The sequence below is a fragment of the Vulpes vulpes genome, chromosome 10 (genome assembly GCF_048418805.1).
Source record: "Vulpes vulpes isolate BD-2025 chromosome 10, VulVul3, whole genome shotgun sequence".
NCBI lineage: Eukaryota > Metazoa > Chordata > Mammalia > Carnivora > Canidae > Vulpes > Vulpes vulpes.
Window position 1 is genome coordinate 101,812,655 of NC_132789.1, and position 15,249 is coordinate 101,827,903.

Below are 15,249 nucleotides of genomic sequence, written 5' to 3' on the forward strand. Positions count from 1 at the left end.
TTGAGTTTTTTTTTTTATCATGAAAGGATGCTTTTTTTTTTCCTCCCAAATGCACTGAAATGATGGTATGGATTTTCCCCTTATTCCATTAATGTGCTGTATTACAGTATTTGATTTTATATGTTGAACCACCGTTGCATTCCTAGGATAAATTTCACTTGATCATAGTATGTCCTCCTTTTAATATGATACTGGATTTAGTTTGCTAGTATTTTGTTGGGGAATTATGCATTTATGTTCATAAGGGATTTTGTTCCCCCCCTTTTATTTTCCTTGTGATGCCTTTGTCTGGCTATGATATCAGTATAATGCTGACTTCATGGAATATGTTAGGCACTGTTCCCTCCTATTCTTTGGAAGAATTTGAGAGGCATTAGGATAAATTTTTTATTGGAAATTCACTAGTTAAGCCACGTGATCCTGAGCTCTTTTGAAGGGAAAGGTTCTTGACTACTAATTTAAGCTCTATATTTGTTTAGGGCTGTTTAGATTTATTTTCTATGTTTTCTTTTTTTAAAGATTTTATTTATTTATGATAGACATAGGGAGAGAGAGAGGCAGAGACACAGGCAGAGGGAGAGGCAGGCTCCATGCCGGAAGCCTGACGTGGGACTCGATCCTGGGACTCCAGGATGGCACCCTGGGCCAAAGGCAGGCGCCAAACTGCTGAGCCACCCAGGAATCCATATTTTCTATATTTTCTTGAGTAGGTTTGGTAAATTTTATGTTTTTAGGAATTTGTCAATTTCATCTAAGTTATCTAGTTTGCTGATATAATATACATAATATTTACATAATATTTTTACATAATATTTACATAATATTACATAATATTTAATATTATGTACATAATATTACATAATATTACATAATATTTACATAATATTACATAATATAATATTTACATAATATTTTTTTACATAATATTTTTTTTCTGTAATATTGTTACATAATATTACATAATATTACATAATATTTTTTTTCTGTAATATTGTTAGTCATGTGCCCACTTTTCTGATTTTAGTGCTTTGAATCTTCTTTTTTTCTTAATCCATCTAAGATTAGTCAATTTTGTCAATCTTTGAAAGGAACAAACATTTTGTTTTACAGAATTTATTGTATTCTTACTCTCTGTTTTGTTTCTCTGTCCTAATCTTTATTATCATTTTCCTTCTGCTACTTAGGGTAAATTTGCTCCTCTTTTTCTAGTGTCTTTATATATAAAACGATATTATTGTGTTGTGTTCTATCTTCCTTTTAAATATGAACATTTACAGTGATAAATTTCAAATTTTAAGCAAAATAAACAATATATTATAAAACAACCAATAGGCCAAAGATAAAATTCAGAAAATGCTCAGAGTTAGAACTGATAAATGAATTCATCAACATGACACATGAAAAGATGCTCAATGTCACTGATCATCAGGGAAATTCATATCAAAACTACGAGACAGGGATCCCTGGGTGGCGCAGCGGTTTGGCGCCTGCCTTTGGCCCAGGGCGCGATCCTGGAGACCCAGGATCGAGTCCCACGTCGGGCTCCCAGTGCATGGAGCCTGCTTCTCCCTCTGCCTGTGTCTCTGCCTCTCTCTCTCTCTTACTGTGTCCCTATCATAAGTAAATAAAAATTAAAAAAAAAAAACTACGAGACATTATCTCACATCTGTCTGAATGTCTAAAATCAAGAACACAAGAAACAATAGGTGAGGATGTGAAGATAAGGGGAACCTCTTGTATTTTGGTGAGAATACAAACCTGTGGAGCCAGTTGTGTTCCCTCAAAAAGTTAAAAATGAAACTGCCTACGATCAAGCAATTGCACTACTAGGTATTTGCCCAAAGGATACAAAAATACTGATTCAAAGGGACACAATGCACCCTGATGCTTCCAGCAGCATTGTTTATAACAGCCCAAGTGTTCATTGACTCATGAATGGATAAAGAAGTGGCATATATATTCACATTCATATTCATATTTATGTATTTCTCAGTTATAGAAAAAGAATGAAATCTTGCCAGTTGCAATGCCCTGGATGGAGCTAGAGAGTATTATGCTAAGTGAGATAAGTCAGAGAAAGACAAATACCATACAATTTCACTCATATGTGGAATTTAAGAAACAAAACAAACAAGCTAAAGGGAAAAAAGGGAGAGAGGTAGGTAAATCAAGAAACAAACTCTTAACTATAGAGAACAAAGTGATGGTTATCAGAGGTGGGTGAGGAGGATGGGTAAAATACAGAATAAATATTAGGGAGTGCACTTGTCATGTTGTGCACTGGATGATGTATGGAAGTGTTGGGTTACTGTGTTGTATACCTGAAACTAATACTACACTCTATATTAACTAACTGGAATTTAAATAAAAACTTAATAAATAAATTGAACAACACATTTCTTTTTAAAAAATTTTAATTTATTTTAGAGAAAGCATGAGCTTTTACTTTTATTAATTGGCACAGAACATATGATACTCTGTCTTCATAAAAATTGAATTCTGTTCCTTGACAGTTCTGTTCTTTAAGAACCTGGATGATCCCTCGTATAGCTACGTAGTTGCCAATTCTGCAGGAAGACTCCCTGAAACTTGATAGCTTAGCCCTCAGTCTCAATTACCTTTACTATTTATATTCATAATTAAATTATTTGTCTATAGGATGTACTGGACTTGGTTTGAAGATCTAAGAGAGACTGAAAGACAATGATTTCCAGTGACATAATTTGGGGGATTTTCTTTATCTTTCAAACTTGTATTGGTTTCATGGGGAATTCTTTGTTATTTACATTATATATGTACACATGTTTAATTTTTCCTCATAAGAAGAAGCCTGTAGATATGATTCTTGCCCACTTAACTTTGGCTAATGCTCTGACGCTCATATTCAGAGGGATTCCAAATATAATTACATCTTTTGGAATTAGAGTGGAGATGGGCGATACTGGATGTAAAACAGTGCTCTATATTCAGAGAGTTACCCGGAGCATTTCTCTGTGCACAACCGCCCTCCAGAGTACATTTCAGGCAGTGACTATTACTCCAAGTAGTCATAAATGGGCCTGGCTCAAATACAAAATCCCTGCATTCCTTCAACCCTCCTTACTTTTCTTCTGGATGATCAACATGGCCATCTATTCTGTGGTCCTTTTACGAACTGTGGCCAACAGGAATATCACCGATGATAGACTTGGGTATCAGATTGCTTATTGTAAAAGCAGTGCACATGATGGCCAGATATCATCAATATTTCTAAGTACGGTATTCCTTCGAGATTTGTCCTTTCTCTCTCTGATGACATGTAGTAGCATCTACATGGTGAATATCCTTTACAGACATCACAGAGCAGCTCAGAATGTTCGCAGTACCATCCAGTCTTCACGCTCTCCTGAAAACAAGGCTACTCACGTCATTCTCATACTGGTGAGCTGCTTTGTTTTCTTTTACTGGACCAACACCTTTCTTACTGTTTATTTAGTTTATACAAGTAAGAAAAAGGAGCAACTGGAGAAATTTAATAACTTTTTTTCATCATGTTACCCAACTATCTGTTCTTTCTTTCTAATTAAAAATGAAAATAGAATAAATTTCATGAAACCCCCAAAAAGATTTTTCTCTTCTTAAAGAAAATTCATTGATCATAGAACACTCTTTAGCATTCTTCTGCACCACAGGAGTCATTTGTATGAATATAGATTAACATGCTTATCGATGACATGAGTTACATTTATCGTCCCCATTGAACTGAGTTAACAATCCAAAGAACTGTAATTAAATTATTGTTTTCAAATGTTTACAAATTATTGTTTAAAATGTTTAAAAAACATTTTAAAGATTAAATGTAAGGTTTAGATTATGATACCATGTATATAAGTTTTAAACTTTATAAAATAGCAACAGGTATGTAATGTAGAATGTTTTATAATATTGGAAACATTATCATACAATTATAGAAATCAATAAACCTACAAAAGGGTAGTGGTTACTTTTTTTGTGTAAGGTAACCTTAGCTCTAAGCAAAGTGATGAAATGTGTGTGCTTATTAAATTGTGCTCTATACTTTGTGTGTCAGAAATATGTCATATTTAATTTTAAAAGTAGAATTATTAATATTCTCATATAAATTCAGAAATGTGTTCAAATTTGCAATAATTTTTTACCTACATTTAAGATGAAGAAGAAACACTAAGAAATATACAAGATCTCAAAACACCAGAAATATTATTGTCCTGAGAACTGTTGAACATATAGATGACTTGAGGTTTGAATTGAAGAGTGAAAGAAGAAGGGGGCAGGGGCACCTGGGTGACTCAGTTGGTGAAGCATCTGCCTTCGGCTCAGGACATGAACGCAGGGTCCTGGGACTGAGCCCTGCATGGAAAGCCTGTGTGCTCAGTGGAAAGCCTGCTTCTCCCTCTCCCTCTGCCTCCCACTCTGTCCACTTGTGCTCCCTGTTTCAAGTAAACAAATAAAATCTTTAAAAAAAAAAGAAAGAAGGGGGCAAAAAGGCCAACACCCAAGAACTAGGTATCTCCCACACCAGAGAAAGTAAGGCAGCTTGTCACAATTACAGCTTATTACAAAGGGCTGCATGCTCAGCTTATGGCGTAGTAGGATAATGCAGGTCAGATGGTTCTGGTATGTAGTTAGGAAATAAGGTATAGATTCAGGTTTGGGCTTAGGGTCAAAGTCTGGGGTTAGGGGTTTGGGGTCGGGGTCAGGGTCAGAGTTAAGTTTAAACATAACTGGCTCTCTTCCTCTCCTCCATCTGCCTGGGCCCCCAGGGTGGACAGGACTTGCCCAGGGTCACATGTGAGTCCAGACTTGAGCTGAAGCATTGGTTTTCTGCCCTTTGGTCCTCTAATAGAGGCTCTAATAGAAGAATGAAGTGTTTACCTGGTCACTTACTGTTTCAAATCCAACCCAACCCCAGTCAAGGCTTGTGGAGGGTGTCAGAGGTTATGTATTGTTCTTTCCACTGCCCCACCTGGGAAGAGTGCTCCTGGCCCCATTCTGCCCGGGAGGCTCCAGGGACCAGCACAGCCCTGACCGGTGAGGGCACTCGGGGGACACGCATGGATTCATACAGGACTGTGTGCACGGGCCCAGCCGGCCCCATGTGCACCCTTCTCGCAGGCTGGTGTGGCCTTCCTGGCACCCTTCACTTGGATGCACCGCAGTTTGCTTATGGGTTCATGTACTGAAGGACATCCTGATCTCTTTAAGGTTTTAGCTACGATGAATAGAGCTACCGCGCATACTCGCATGCTAGTTTTTGCGTGGAAACAGTTTTTTCAAAACAATTGTCTAAATACTAGAAGTATGAATGTTGGGCCCTCAGGAGAGATTTATTTAGCCTTGGAAAAAACTGCTAAACTGTCTTCCAAAGCAACCGTATGCACATCCCCAGCATGAAGGAGCATTCCTGTCATATACAACCCTCCAGCAACTGGGATCCTTTTTTTTGGACTTTAGCATCTCTAAATGGTGTGTAGCACTATCTCACTGCTGTTCTCATTGGTAACTTCCTAATGATAGAGGATGTAGACCATATTTTTTCAGGCTTGTTTTGGTTTGTTAACACAGTATAACATAGTTTCAGTGTACCACATAGTGATTCAACCATTGGCTACAATGCCTGGTACTCGTCACAGGTGCCCTCCGTCATCCCCATCCCATTTCCCTATCCACCCCCCCCCCCATTCCTCTGGTATTTATTACTTTATTCTGTATGGTTAAATGTGTTTCTTGGTTTGCTTCTCTCATCTCCCCCCGCCCCCCGCCCCTTTGCAGTTTGATTGGTTTCTTAAAATCCACACGTGAACGCAATCGTATGGTATTTGTCTTTCTCTGACTGACTTAGTTCATTTAGCATCAGTCCTTTCCGGTTCTCCCACATCGTTGTCAATGGCTTCATTCCATCCCTTCTGATGACCGAGTGACGTCGCAGTGACTGTATTTCCCCCATCGTCTGTGCCCACTCATCTGTCGGTGGACGCCTGGGCCCGGTCCGCTGTTCGGCTGCTGTTGATGACGCTGCTGCAGACACTGGGCTGCACGTCCCCCTTAGGATCTGTACTTCTGTATCCTCGGGGCAAGTACCTTGCTGCGCAATTCCAGGATCGTAGGGTCGCTCTACTTTTAACTTCTTGAGGTCCCTCCGCACCGTTCTCCACAGTGGCCGCACCTGTTCGCATTCCCACCAGGAGTGCAAGGGGGCTCCCCCTTCTCCCCAGCCTCACCAACACCTGTTGTTTCTCGTGCTGTGAATTTTAGCCATTCTGACGGCTGTCAGGTGACATCTCATTGTGGTTTGGGTCTGCATTTCCCTGGTGATGGGTGATGCTGAGTGACTTTCCGTGTGTCTGGTGGCCATCTGGATGTCCTGTCAGAGACAATGTCCATTCATGTTTTCTGCCCATTTTCGGTTGGTAATTTGTGTTTAGGATGCTGAGATTTATATTTGCTTTATCTATTTTGGACACTAACTCTTTATCGGATGCGTCGTTTACAAATATCTCCTCTCATTTTGTACGTTGCCTTTTCACTACGGTTGTTTCCTCCACTGTGCGGAACCTTTTCAACTTGATGAAGTCCCAATAGTTTATTTTTGCTTTTGTTTCCCTCGCCTCAGAGGCGTGTCTTGAAAGAAGATCCAATGGCCCATGTCCAAGACATTGCTGCCTATCTTTTCTTCTTTTTATGGTTTTAGATCTCACATTTAGGTCCCTAATCCATTTTGAATTTATTTTTTACATACATGGTGTAAGAAAGTGGTCCTGTTTCATTCTTCTGCACGTGACTGCCTAGTTTTCCCAACACCGTTTGTTGAAGAGACTTTTTGCTGTTGGATATTCTTTCCTGCTTTGTTGAAGATTAATTGATCATAGAGTTACAGGTGTGTGTCTTGTTCCGGTTTTCCATTCTATTCTATTGATCTAAGGCTCTCTTTCTTGTGCCCGCACCATACTCTTTGGATCGCTAGAGCTCGGTGATATAACTTGAAATCTGGAATCCCAGCTTTGGTTTTTTTTTTTTTTTTTTTGGTTTTGTTTCAACACTGCTTTGGCTATTTTCAATCTTCCGTGGTTTGTTTTTGTTTTGTTAAAGATTTTATTTATTTATTCATGAGAATACACAGAGAAGGGACAGAGAGAGAGAGAGAGAGAGAGGGAGAGAGAGAGAGAGAGGGGCAGAGATCCAGGGCAGCCCATCTTCCGTGGTTCTATACAAATTTTAGGATCATTTGTTCCAGTTCTGTGAAAAATACCATTGCTAGGTTGATGGGGATCACATTAAATGTATAGATTGCTTTGAGCATAATTTGAGAAGAATGGATATTAACTCTTCTTTAGATATCCGGTAGAATTGCCCCGGGAAGGCCATCTGGTCCTGGACTTTGTTTCTTGGGAGATTTTTGGTTGCTGATTCAATTTCTTTGCTGGTTATCTGTCTGTTCCAGTTTCTTATTTCTTCCTTTTTCATTTCTGCTATGTTATCCAATTCTAGGAATTGATCTATTTCTTCCAGGTTCTAAGTTGTTGGCATATAATTTTTCATAATGTTCTCTTATAATCGTTGGTATTTCTCTGGTGTTTGTTGTTATTTCTCTTCTCATTTGTGATTTTATTTGGGTCCTCTTTCCTTTTTTTAAAAAAGATTGTATTTATTTTTTCATGAAAGACACAGAGAGAGGAAGAGACACATGCAGAGAGAAAATCAGGCTCCATGTGGGGAGCCTGATGTGGGACTCAATCCCCTAGGACCCCGGGATCCTGACTGGAGCCAAAGCAGATGCTCAACCACCGAGGCACCCAGGTGCCTTGCTGATTCAATTCCTTTGCTAGTTATGGGTCTGTTCACATTTTCTATTTCTTCCTATTTCAGTTTTGCTCGTTTGCACATTTCTAGGGATTTGTCCATTTCTTCCAGGTCTCCCAGTTTGTTAGCATATAATCTTTCATAGTATTCCCTTATAATTGTCTTATTTTTCTGGTGTTGATTGTGATCTCTCCTCTCTCATTTGTGATTTTATTTAGAGAAGGTCCCTTCTCTTTTCTTGTTGATGAGGCTGGCTAGGGCTTGATCCATTTTATTAAGTATTTGAAGAACCGGCTCTTAGTTTCGCTATTCCATTCTACTGTTTTGTTGTTTCTGTATTGTCTATTTCTGCTCTCATCTTTATTATTTCCCTTCTGCTGCAGGCTTTAGGCTTTCTTGCTGTCCTTTTTCAGCTCAAAGTACAATGAAAGTAAACAAAAGTAATATATAAGGTATATACATAAAAACTAAAATCAAGCAATTAATAAAAAAGAATTGAAGAAAAGAAATGAAAATAAAGCAAGCCCAAAGTACAGAGGAAGCTCGACCCCGCTCTCCTTCCGGAGCTGGAGCTCTGCGGCCTCTGCGGTACCTCAATCTGGCAGCAGCCAGAGGTCCAGTCGGGGTCTGGAGGCGGGGCCGCCGCACTGACTTCAGGTGCGCACCTGCCTCGGGGACGATGCACCTGCGGATCAGAGGCAGGGTCTGGCCTCCCGCGGGCAGCGCCATGCTACTCCTCCAGCCTCGGCGCTGATGTCAGGTGCGCACCTGCCTCGGGGGCGATGCACCTGCCTCCGGAGCAATGCACCTGCGGGTCAGAGGCGGGGTCTGCCTCCCACGGGCAGTGCTGTACTGCCCCCGAGCCTGAGAGCGGGATGTGGGTGGGGGCGCCAAGTCCCCTGGGCCGGGGGCTGAGCATCCGCGCCCCGGTTTGCAGGGGCCTCCACAGAGGAGCCCCCGGGCCCCGGGCCTCCACCGCTTCTACAGACCCTGCATTAACCCTGCCTGTCTGAGTTTTGTTTTTTTGTTTTTTTTCTTTTTATCTCAGACAAGTGACTGAGTTTCAAACCTCCAAGTTTTAGGGGCTGCCCTGGGGGAGACCCGTGCTCCTCCCGCCCGGGAGGGTCTCCTCCCACTTCTGGCCTTTGCTGGCCCGGCCCAGGGACGCGGCCCCGTGACCGCACAGGGGTTTGCAGTTTGTGGCCACACAGGGCAGACAGCTGGCCCTAGTCCCGCGGCCCTCGGCCGGGGTCCCCGCTCCTGGGCCTGGGAACCGTTGGCGCCACCGTCCTTGGGACCCCGGGGACCCTGAGCCCACCCTGTCGCTCCAGGGGCCGCCCCCCACTTCGCCTCCCAAGCACCGTCGAGGCCGGCGTGTCCCCCCCTCTAGCAGACTTCTGGAAGTTCTGACTTTGTGCTCTGCTGCTTCTAATAGTGTGCGTAGACCCGTCAGCTGGCTCCCTGCCCCTGTGGGATCCGGGGCTGTGTCTCCCCCAGACCGACTGACTGATTTTCTTTTTAAGATTTTATTTTTCTGTCATCTCTACACCCACATGGGGCTTGAACTCTCCGCCCCAAGAACAAGAGTCGCGTGTTCTTACCAACCACCCCAACCACCCCGAGAGCGGCCAGGCTCCCTTTGATTGATTGACAGGGAGTAACTGAAGCCGACGTGCTGCCTGTGTCGTGTCAGGGCAGAAACTGAGCCCCGGCGTCGAGGTGCGGTGGAGTCATTGGGACCTTGGTCGATGTTAAAGAAAGCGGAGCCTCCCCGGGAGCCCCGGGAGCCCAGGGAGCGGGGCCCACACACGTGACAAGTTGGCCGTGTCCTTGACCAGGAGTCATTGGGCTGGCTGCCGATTTATTTGAGTTGCTGTTCGACGGCGAAGGTCGTTCTAGGATGGGGACACAGCGAGAACGTTCCGGGTTCTTGCGGGTTCGGAGGTAGCTAAAGCTCCCCCGTCGTGGACTCGATGTCCCAGTTGGGTGCAGAGATAGGCGAGCCAGCAAAGAGATGAGAAACATGGCCCTGGGGTGCCTGGCCGGCCTGGTCGGGGGACCTTGATGTCAGGACTGTGAGCTGGAACTCCGTGTTGGGTGTAGAGAGGACATAAACGTAAAACCTTTAACAAATAATAAATGGATGAACTAAGACAGCGTGACGTGGAAGGGGAGTCCTCGCTTCAGGACAAACCTCAGAGCGGACCACGTCTAGCCTGCGACCTGTTCTTGATGGCCCCGCTCGCTCTCCCGGGCCCAGATGACGGGGTCCCCCACGAGGGACGGTCCCGCCCGAGTGGGAGTGGGCCTCCTTCCCCGTAAGGCCCGTGCCTCCCCTCGTTCTGCAGGACAGAAGAGCCGGGAAGGCACGAGCTCGGGGGGATCAGCATAAACCTCGGCGATGGTCCTTCCCGATCCCGGGAGCCAGAGCTCGGCCTCCTTTTGGGACCCGACGTCCTAAAGAAGCCCGTGTGGTCAGTGGCTCGGATGCAGGGCGGAGGCCGACGGAGAATCAGGAAGAGCAAAATGGGGCGGGGGGGGAACCAGAAGCTGAAGGAGAGGGGGACAGCTGTCAGCATCGGGAGCCTTCGCGGGGACCCGGCGTCCTTTCCCAGGAGGGGCCCCCCTCTGTAGGGTGCTTCCCGCCGCCCCGCGCTCCCCGTGGGCACCCGCAGGCGCATCCCCGGGCCTCCAGCGCCTCTGCAGCCGTGGTCTGGAGCGTCCTCCGTGTGTCCTACCGGGGACCCCAGCGTCCCGTCTGTAACCGTCCGGCTGCTGTCTGACAACAGTCGGGGGATTCCGACGTTTGTTGGGTTTGGGGTGTGTGCCTGTCTGTCGCCGTGCCGCGATCTGATCCTCGGGCCGCGTCGTCCTGACGCCGAAACGGTTGAAGAAGCACCATCATTTCCGGTGCTGGCGCTGGGCGGCTAGCTGGGTTCTCCCGGCCGACCCGGGCCCCCTCGTGCCGTCCCGTGCCGTCCCGTGCCGTCCCGTCCCGCCGGGGGGTCAGCTGAGCTGGAAGGTCCGGCTCGGCCACATTCCCGTGGGTGGCAGCGGGTCCCCGCCGAGCGCCGGCCGCTTCTCTTCTCCCCGATGCCTCTCCAGCTCCAGCGGGGAGCCAGACCTCGGGGCCGCCCTGGGGGGAGCTCCTGAGGGGCCGGCTGCCCGTGGGGGGAGCCCTGGGGCTGCCTGTGTGTGTGTGTGTGTGTGGGAGTCGGGGTGGGGACGGGGCCGGGGTCCCTCGGTCCCCTGCGCTGCCTGCCCCCAGGCCGAGCCCCGCGCTCACCCAGCCCCTACTCTCCAGGGCGTGCAGGGTGCCCTCCACACTCTGGTGCGAGGGATCCAGCAGCACCGGGTGTGCACGCTGAGCCCGCCCGGTGAGGGTGGCCCAGGTGTGAGAGCTGCAAGGGCCTGCTGTCCTGACGTCCGCTCCGGGGCCACGCTGACCGCCCCGCGGGCCCTCTGTGCCCCAGGCGCACAGGCCCGGGGCCGGGAGGGGAGGAAGCGCCCCGGAGCCCGGGCAGCCCAGGCCCCCTGGACAGAGGGGGCACAGACCTCCCAGGGCGCTTAGCACAGACCCTGGTGACCTGAGGCTCCCCGGCTGTCACTCTGTCCCAGGCCCGTCCTGGCCGCGGGCGCAGGCTGAGTCGCAGTAGAGTCTGCGGGGTCCTGACCCTGGCGTCTGGCCGCCCCGGGAAGGCACGTGGGGACGTCAGCCGTGTGTGCCTGGCGGCGCCCCCGCAGGGGCTGGTCGGGGCCTGGGCGGCGCCCCCTCCTCCTCTCTGGGGGTGTCTCCGCACCCCGTGCACAGAGCTCCGGGAGACGCAGAAACGAGCCGGCCGTGCCCTCTCACACAACAACACTTTATTGAACTTGCAACAGCAAACAGGGGCTCAGAGCCGAGGGTGCGCGCCTTCCCCTGGGAGACCTTCCTGTCCTTAGAGGAAAGCGGGAATCCCACAGGGGTGCGGGTGCTGGAGTCCCCCGCCTGGGAGCCTGTGCGGACTCGACTCCGGGTGGGGGCGCGTGTCCTGAGGTCGGGGCGGTGAGAGGCGGTTCTGGGGGCGGCAGGGCTGACGTGGACCTGCGGCCCATGGGCTCCTGCGCTGGGTCCCCGCAGGGCAGCTGGACCCCGGCCTCGGGCCCCCTGGGGCCGGGTGACTGACTGCTGGAGCCCCAGCGCGTGGAGGAGCCTGCCTCCTGGTGTGGGTGGGGGTGGGGGTGGGGGTGGGGGTGTGGGTGGGGCCCACGGGCCTGCCCCCGCTGCCCTGCCCTGGGGTGTCCCGGGATCCCCAGGGCTGCCCTAGGTCAGCGACCTGGGTCTGTGGGGCACGCCCAGGGCCCAGGAGGCCACATCCTGCTGTGAGAGGGCTCGTTCGGCCCGGGGCCAGAACGCAGGCCTGGCCAGGGCCCCGGGGCGCTGGATCCCATTAGCGCTGGGCCTGGGGCAGGCGCTCGAGTCGCCCCTGCCCCCACAGAGCCCGGGGCCAGGCCAGCCCAGGTCCCTCTGGGTCAGGGGCTGGTGTCCCGTGCGGGCGGTGCCGCCCTCCGGGAGGCACAGCGAGACGAGGCAGGGCACGGTGACGGCGGGCCGGAGCCTCCGGGCCCCCGCCCTCACCGCCACGCTCTGCCCCCGAGGCCCGCGAGCATCGAGCTGCCCCGTGGACGCGGGGGGCAGAGGGTCCCGGGCCTGTGCGGGGCCTCGGGGCAGCGGGCTCAGCGCCGCCCTGGCTCTGCCCTGGCTGTGCCCGTCACTGCCCAGCGAGGGGCACGAGCTGCAGTGGCCGCGGGGCAGGAAGGGTGTCCTGGGCCCGACAGCGTCATCCCTAGGGGGCTGGGGGGACCGCGTGATGGGAGTCCCGGGGGTGCTCCAGGGCCCGGTCCGTCGCGGGGCCTCTGGGGTGGCCCAGGCAGGTGCCAAATGGAAGGAGACCCCGTTTTCGGTCTCGAAGCCCGCCGTGTCCCGGGGCCGCCTGCCTGCACCGCCTTGTTGCCCCGGGAGGGTGGGGAGGGAGTTCCACCGCCGGGGCTGGGGGGCAAGTTGGACGATGGCCTGGCCGGGAGGGGGTCCGGGCGGCTCAGGCCGGGCGGCTGGGCCCGGGGAGGCCGGCTCCTCCAGCCTGGGCGGTGGCTCAGAGGCCGGAGAAGGGAGGAGAGGCCCGGGCGCCGGGGACACTGGCTCCAGGCCCAGGGGCCTCGTGGGGAACTCCTCAGGTCCCGCTGGAAAGAGGCCGACGGGGTCAGCGTCTCGTCTCCAGCAGGCTGTGTGTCCCCCGCTGGGGGCCCCGGGGGTCCTCACGGCTCCCGCGTGACCCCCCCGGCCTGACCCTGTGCTCAGCCCCCCACACTGCTGCCCGGGCCCTGCAGTGGGTACCCGCCCGCCCAGCCCTGGCCTGGGGTCCCCGAGGCTGGAGCAGAAGAGGAGAGCCCCAGAGATGAGGACGGGGGCCCCGGGGGCTCTGTCCCCTGTGGGCGGCCCCAGCAGGCCGAGTCGGGAGGGGCCGGGGCCCTGAGCCCACCTGGCGGGGGCAGGTCGCACCGCATCCTGCGGAGCTGGGTCATGGAGGCCCGAAGGTGTCTCAGCACGGCCTCGTCCTCCAGGGCCCAGGGCTGGGCCAGAGAGTCCTGGAGGAACTCCCGGAGCCCTTCCAGGGGCAGCTTCAGGAGGCGCTCTGGGCGGTGGGCGAGAGTCAGACCCAGAGGGCCCCGCCCTGGGGCCCCCGGGGCCCCCAGGCCAGCGGCTGGGGTCCCGCTGTGCCCAGGAGCGCCGCGGGCAGTGCGCTGGCCGGGGTGGCCCCTGCCCGCTGCTCCACTCGGGGAGCCCCGCTGCACCCGCCTGCCCCGCCGTCCCCCCGCCCCAGGTCTGGGTGCTGCTCAGAGCCCAGGGTCACCGCCCCTGCCCCCCGCCCCCGGCACACCTGGGCTCCCGGGGGCTCACTTACTCCTGTGCACCTTGAGGATGGTATAGGCCATGGCCGTGAGCACCCTCTCCCCATCCAACACGTAGGCATCCCACAGCTTCAGGGTGAGCGAGAAGGGGGTCTAGGGGGACGGCGGGGTGGGAGGAGCGGCCTGAGCAGGGCCCCTGGGGGGCTCGGCTGGGGCTAGGCTAGGCCTGCCATCTGGCCCCCGGCTGCCTGCGACGAGGCCCCGCAGCGCCCCCCCCCCCCGCCCCCCGCCCCCCGCCCCCCGCCTCCCCGTGCGTGCCCTCCTCCCAGGGAGATCAGGGACTCCCGGCCGCTCCGGGTTCCGACCCCGGCCAGCACCTCCCGCACCCCTGGGGGCACAGACTCTGCCCGCACTTGACGACACCACGCCTCGAGAGGACCCCAGGCTGGCCGCCCGATGGGCCGAGGGCCCGTCCACACCCCGGGCTGACCCGGCCTCCCCCGGGGGAGCTGAGGCAGAGACGGGCCGCCCCCCGGGACCTCGTCCAGGGACCCTCTGGGCTTCTCCAGGACGGGCTGGGCTGCGAGCCTCAGCCTCAGCCTCAGGACCCCGGGGTCGGGCCTGGCTCGTCTGGAGGGTGGGGCTGAGCTGGGCCCTCCCCGGGGGCAGGGGGCAGGTCCGGGAGCGGGGGTCCCGGGGGGGGGGGCCTCACCCGGCCGAGGAAGCACTGGAGAAACCATTTGGGGCTGTAGATGCCGGTGGACATCTGCTCCTCGTCCTGGCGGGAGGGCAGGGGGTGCTCAGGCCCCACGCCGCGGCCCCTGGAGCCGGGTGGACGCGCTCCCCCCCACGGCCCAGCCCAGCCCCGAGGGCGCCCCCGGGCCCCAGGGGGAGGAACGTGACCCCAACTCTGGGCAGCTCGGAGGGAGGGCCATGCCCCCCACCCCCTGCCCCGGGCTCCGGGGACGGAGCCTCAGGAGCTCCCACTCGCCCCCACTCGCCATGTGCTTCCTCAGGTCCGGGAGAGCTCTTTGGAGGACCCGCTCGTGATGTCTCTGGAACCTGAGGAGCTTCGGGAAGCCCGGGACGAAGAAGCCTGAGAAGGCCCCAGGCCCCCACGGTCAGGGCCTCCTCCTGCACCAGGCGGGGTGGGGGGTGTCGGGGCAGGGGCCTCCCCGCCACGCCCTGACCCCCGTGTGCCCACCGCCCTCGGAGCCCTGGCTGGATCCGCTCTTCCCAGAGGGCAGGGCCTGCCTCCCAGGCCGGGGGCGCGGGGCCCGGGGACCCTCGTCCTCACAGAGACCCCGCGGGGCGTGGGCTGGGGGCTGAGGACCGGGCCCGGCTGACCCAGCACCCTCTCTCCTGCGGGGGCCGCCGCGGGGACAGGCGGGTCCCCAGCCCCGAGGGGCAGCGGGTGCAGGCCACGGGGAGGGTGATGGGCGTGCACGGCCCTCTGCTGTGGGTGGGGCTTGGGAGTGAGGCTGGGGGCCCCCGGGAGGGGGAGACGCTGCCCCCTGGGCCCCGTGTGGCCGTGGGCTGGCA

General features: G+C 53.5%; 2 protein-coding genes across 2 annotated transcripts in view; one reads left to right on the forward strand and one right to left on the reverse strand.

Moving 5' to 3' along the window:
- The first annotated feature begins 2,478 nt into the window (after positions 1 to 2,478).
- LOC140594347 (vomeronasal type-1 receptor 1-like) lies at positions 2,479 to 3,754 on the forward strand. Its single transcript, XM_072725298.1, has one exon. It carries the CDS (start codon positions 2,704 to 2,706, stop codon positions 3,619 to 3,621), a length of 918 nt encoding a protein of 305 aa, XP_072581399.1. The 5' UTR covers positions 2,479 to 2,703; the 3' UTR covers positions 3,622 to 3,754.
- Positions 3,755 to 5,978: 2,224 nt separating this feature from the next.
- The window catches only part of LOC140594115 (uncharacterized), a 93,952-nt gene continuing 84,681 nt past the window's right edge, over positions 5,979 to 15,249 (reverse strand). Inside the window, exons 27-33 of the mRNA XM_072722496.1 lie at positions 14,709 to 14,803; positions 14,420 to 14,485; positions 13,761 to 13,860; positions 13,338 to 13,490; positions 12,939 to 13,038; positions 8,411 to 8,503; positions 5,979 to 6,078 (exon numbers count right to left, since the gene is read on the reverse strand). Coding sequence (XP_072578597.1) covers positions 5,979 to 6,078; positions 8,411 to 8,503; positions 12,939 to 13,038; positions 13,338 to 13,490; positions 13,761 to 13,860; positions 14,420 to 14,485; positions 14,709 to 14,803 — 707 coding nt within the window. The remainder of the gene's footprint in view (positions 6,079 to 8,410; positions 8,504 to 12,938; positions 13,039 to 13,337; positions 13,491 to 13,760; positions 13,861 to 14,419; positions 14,486 to 14,708; positions 14,804 to 15,249) is intronic.

Excerpts from the sequence above, each read along its gene's own strand:
- LOC140594347 (XM_072725298.1), top strand. The coding sequence starts at position 2,704 with ATGATTTCCAGTGACATAATTTGGGGGATTTTCTTTATCTTTCAAACT.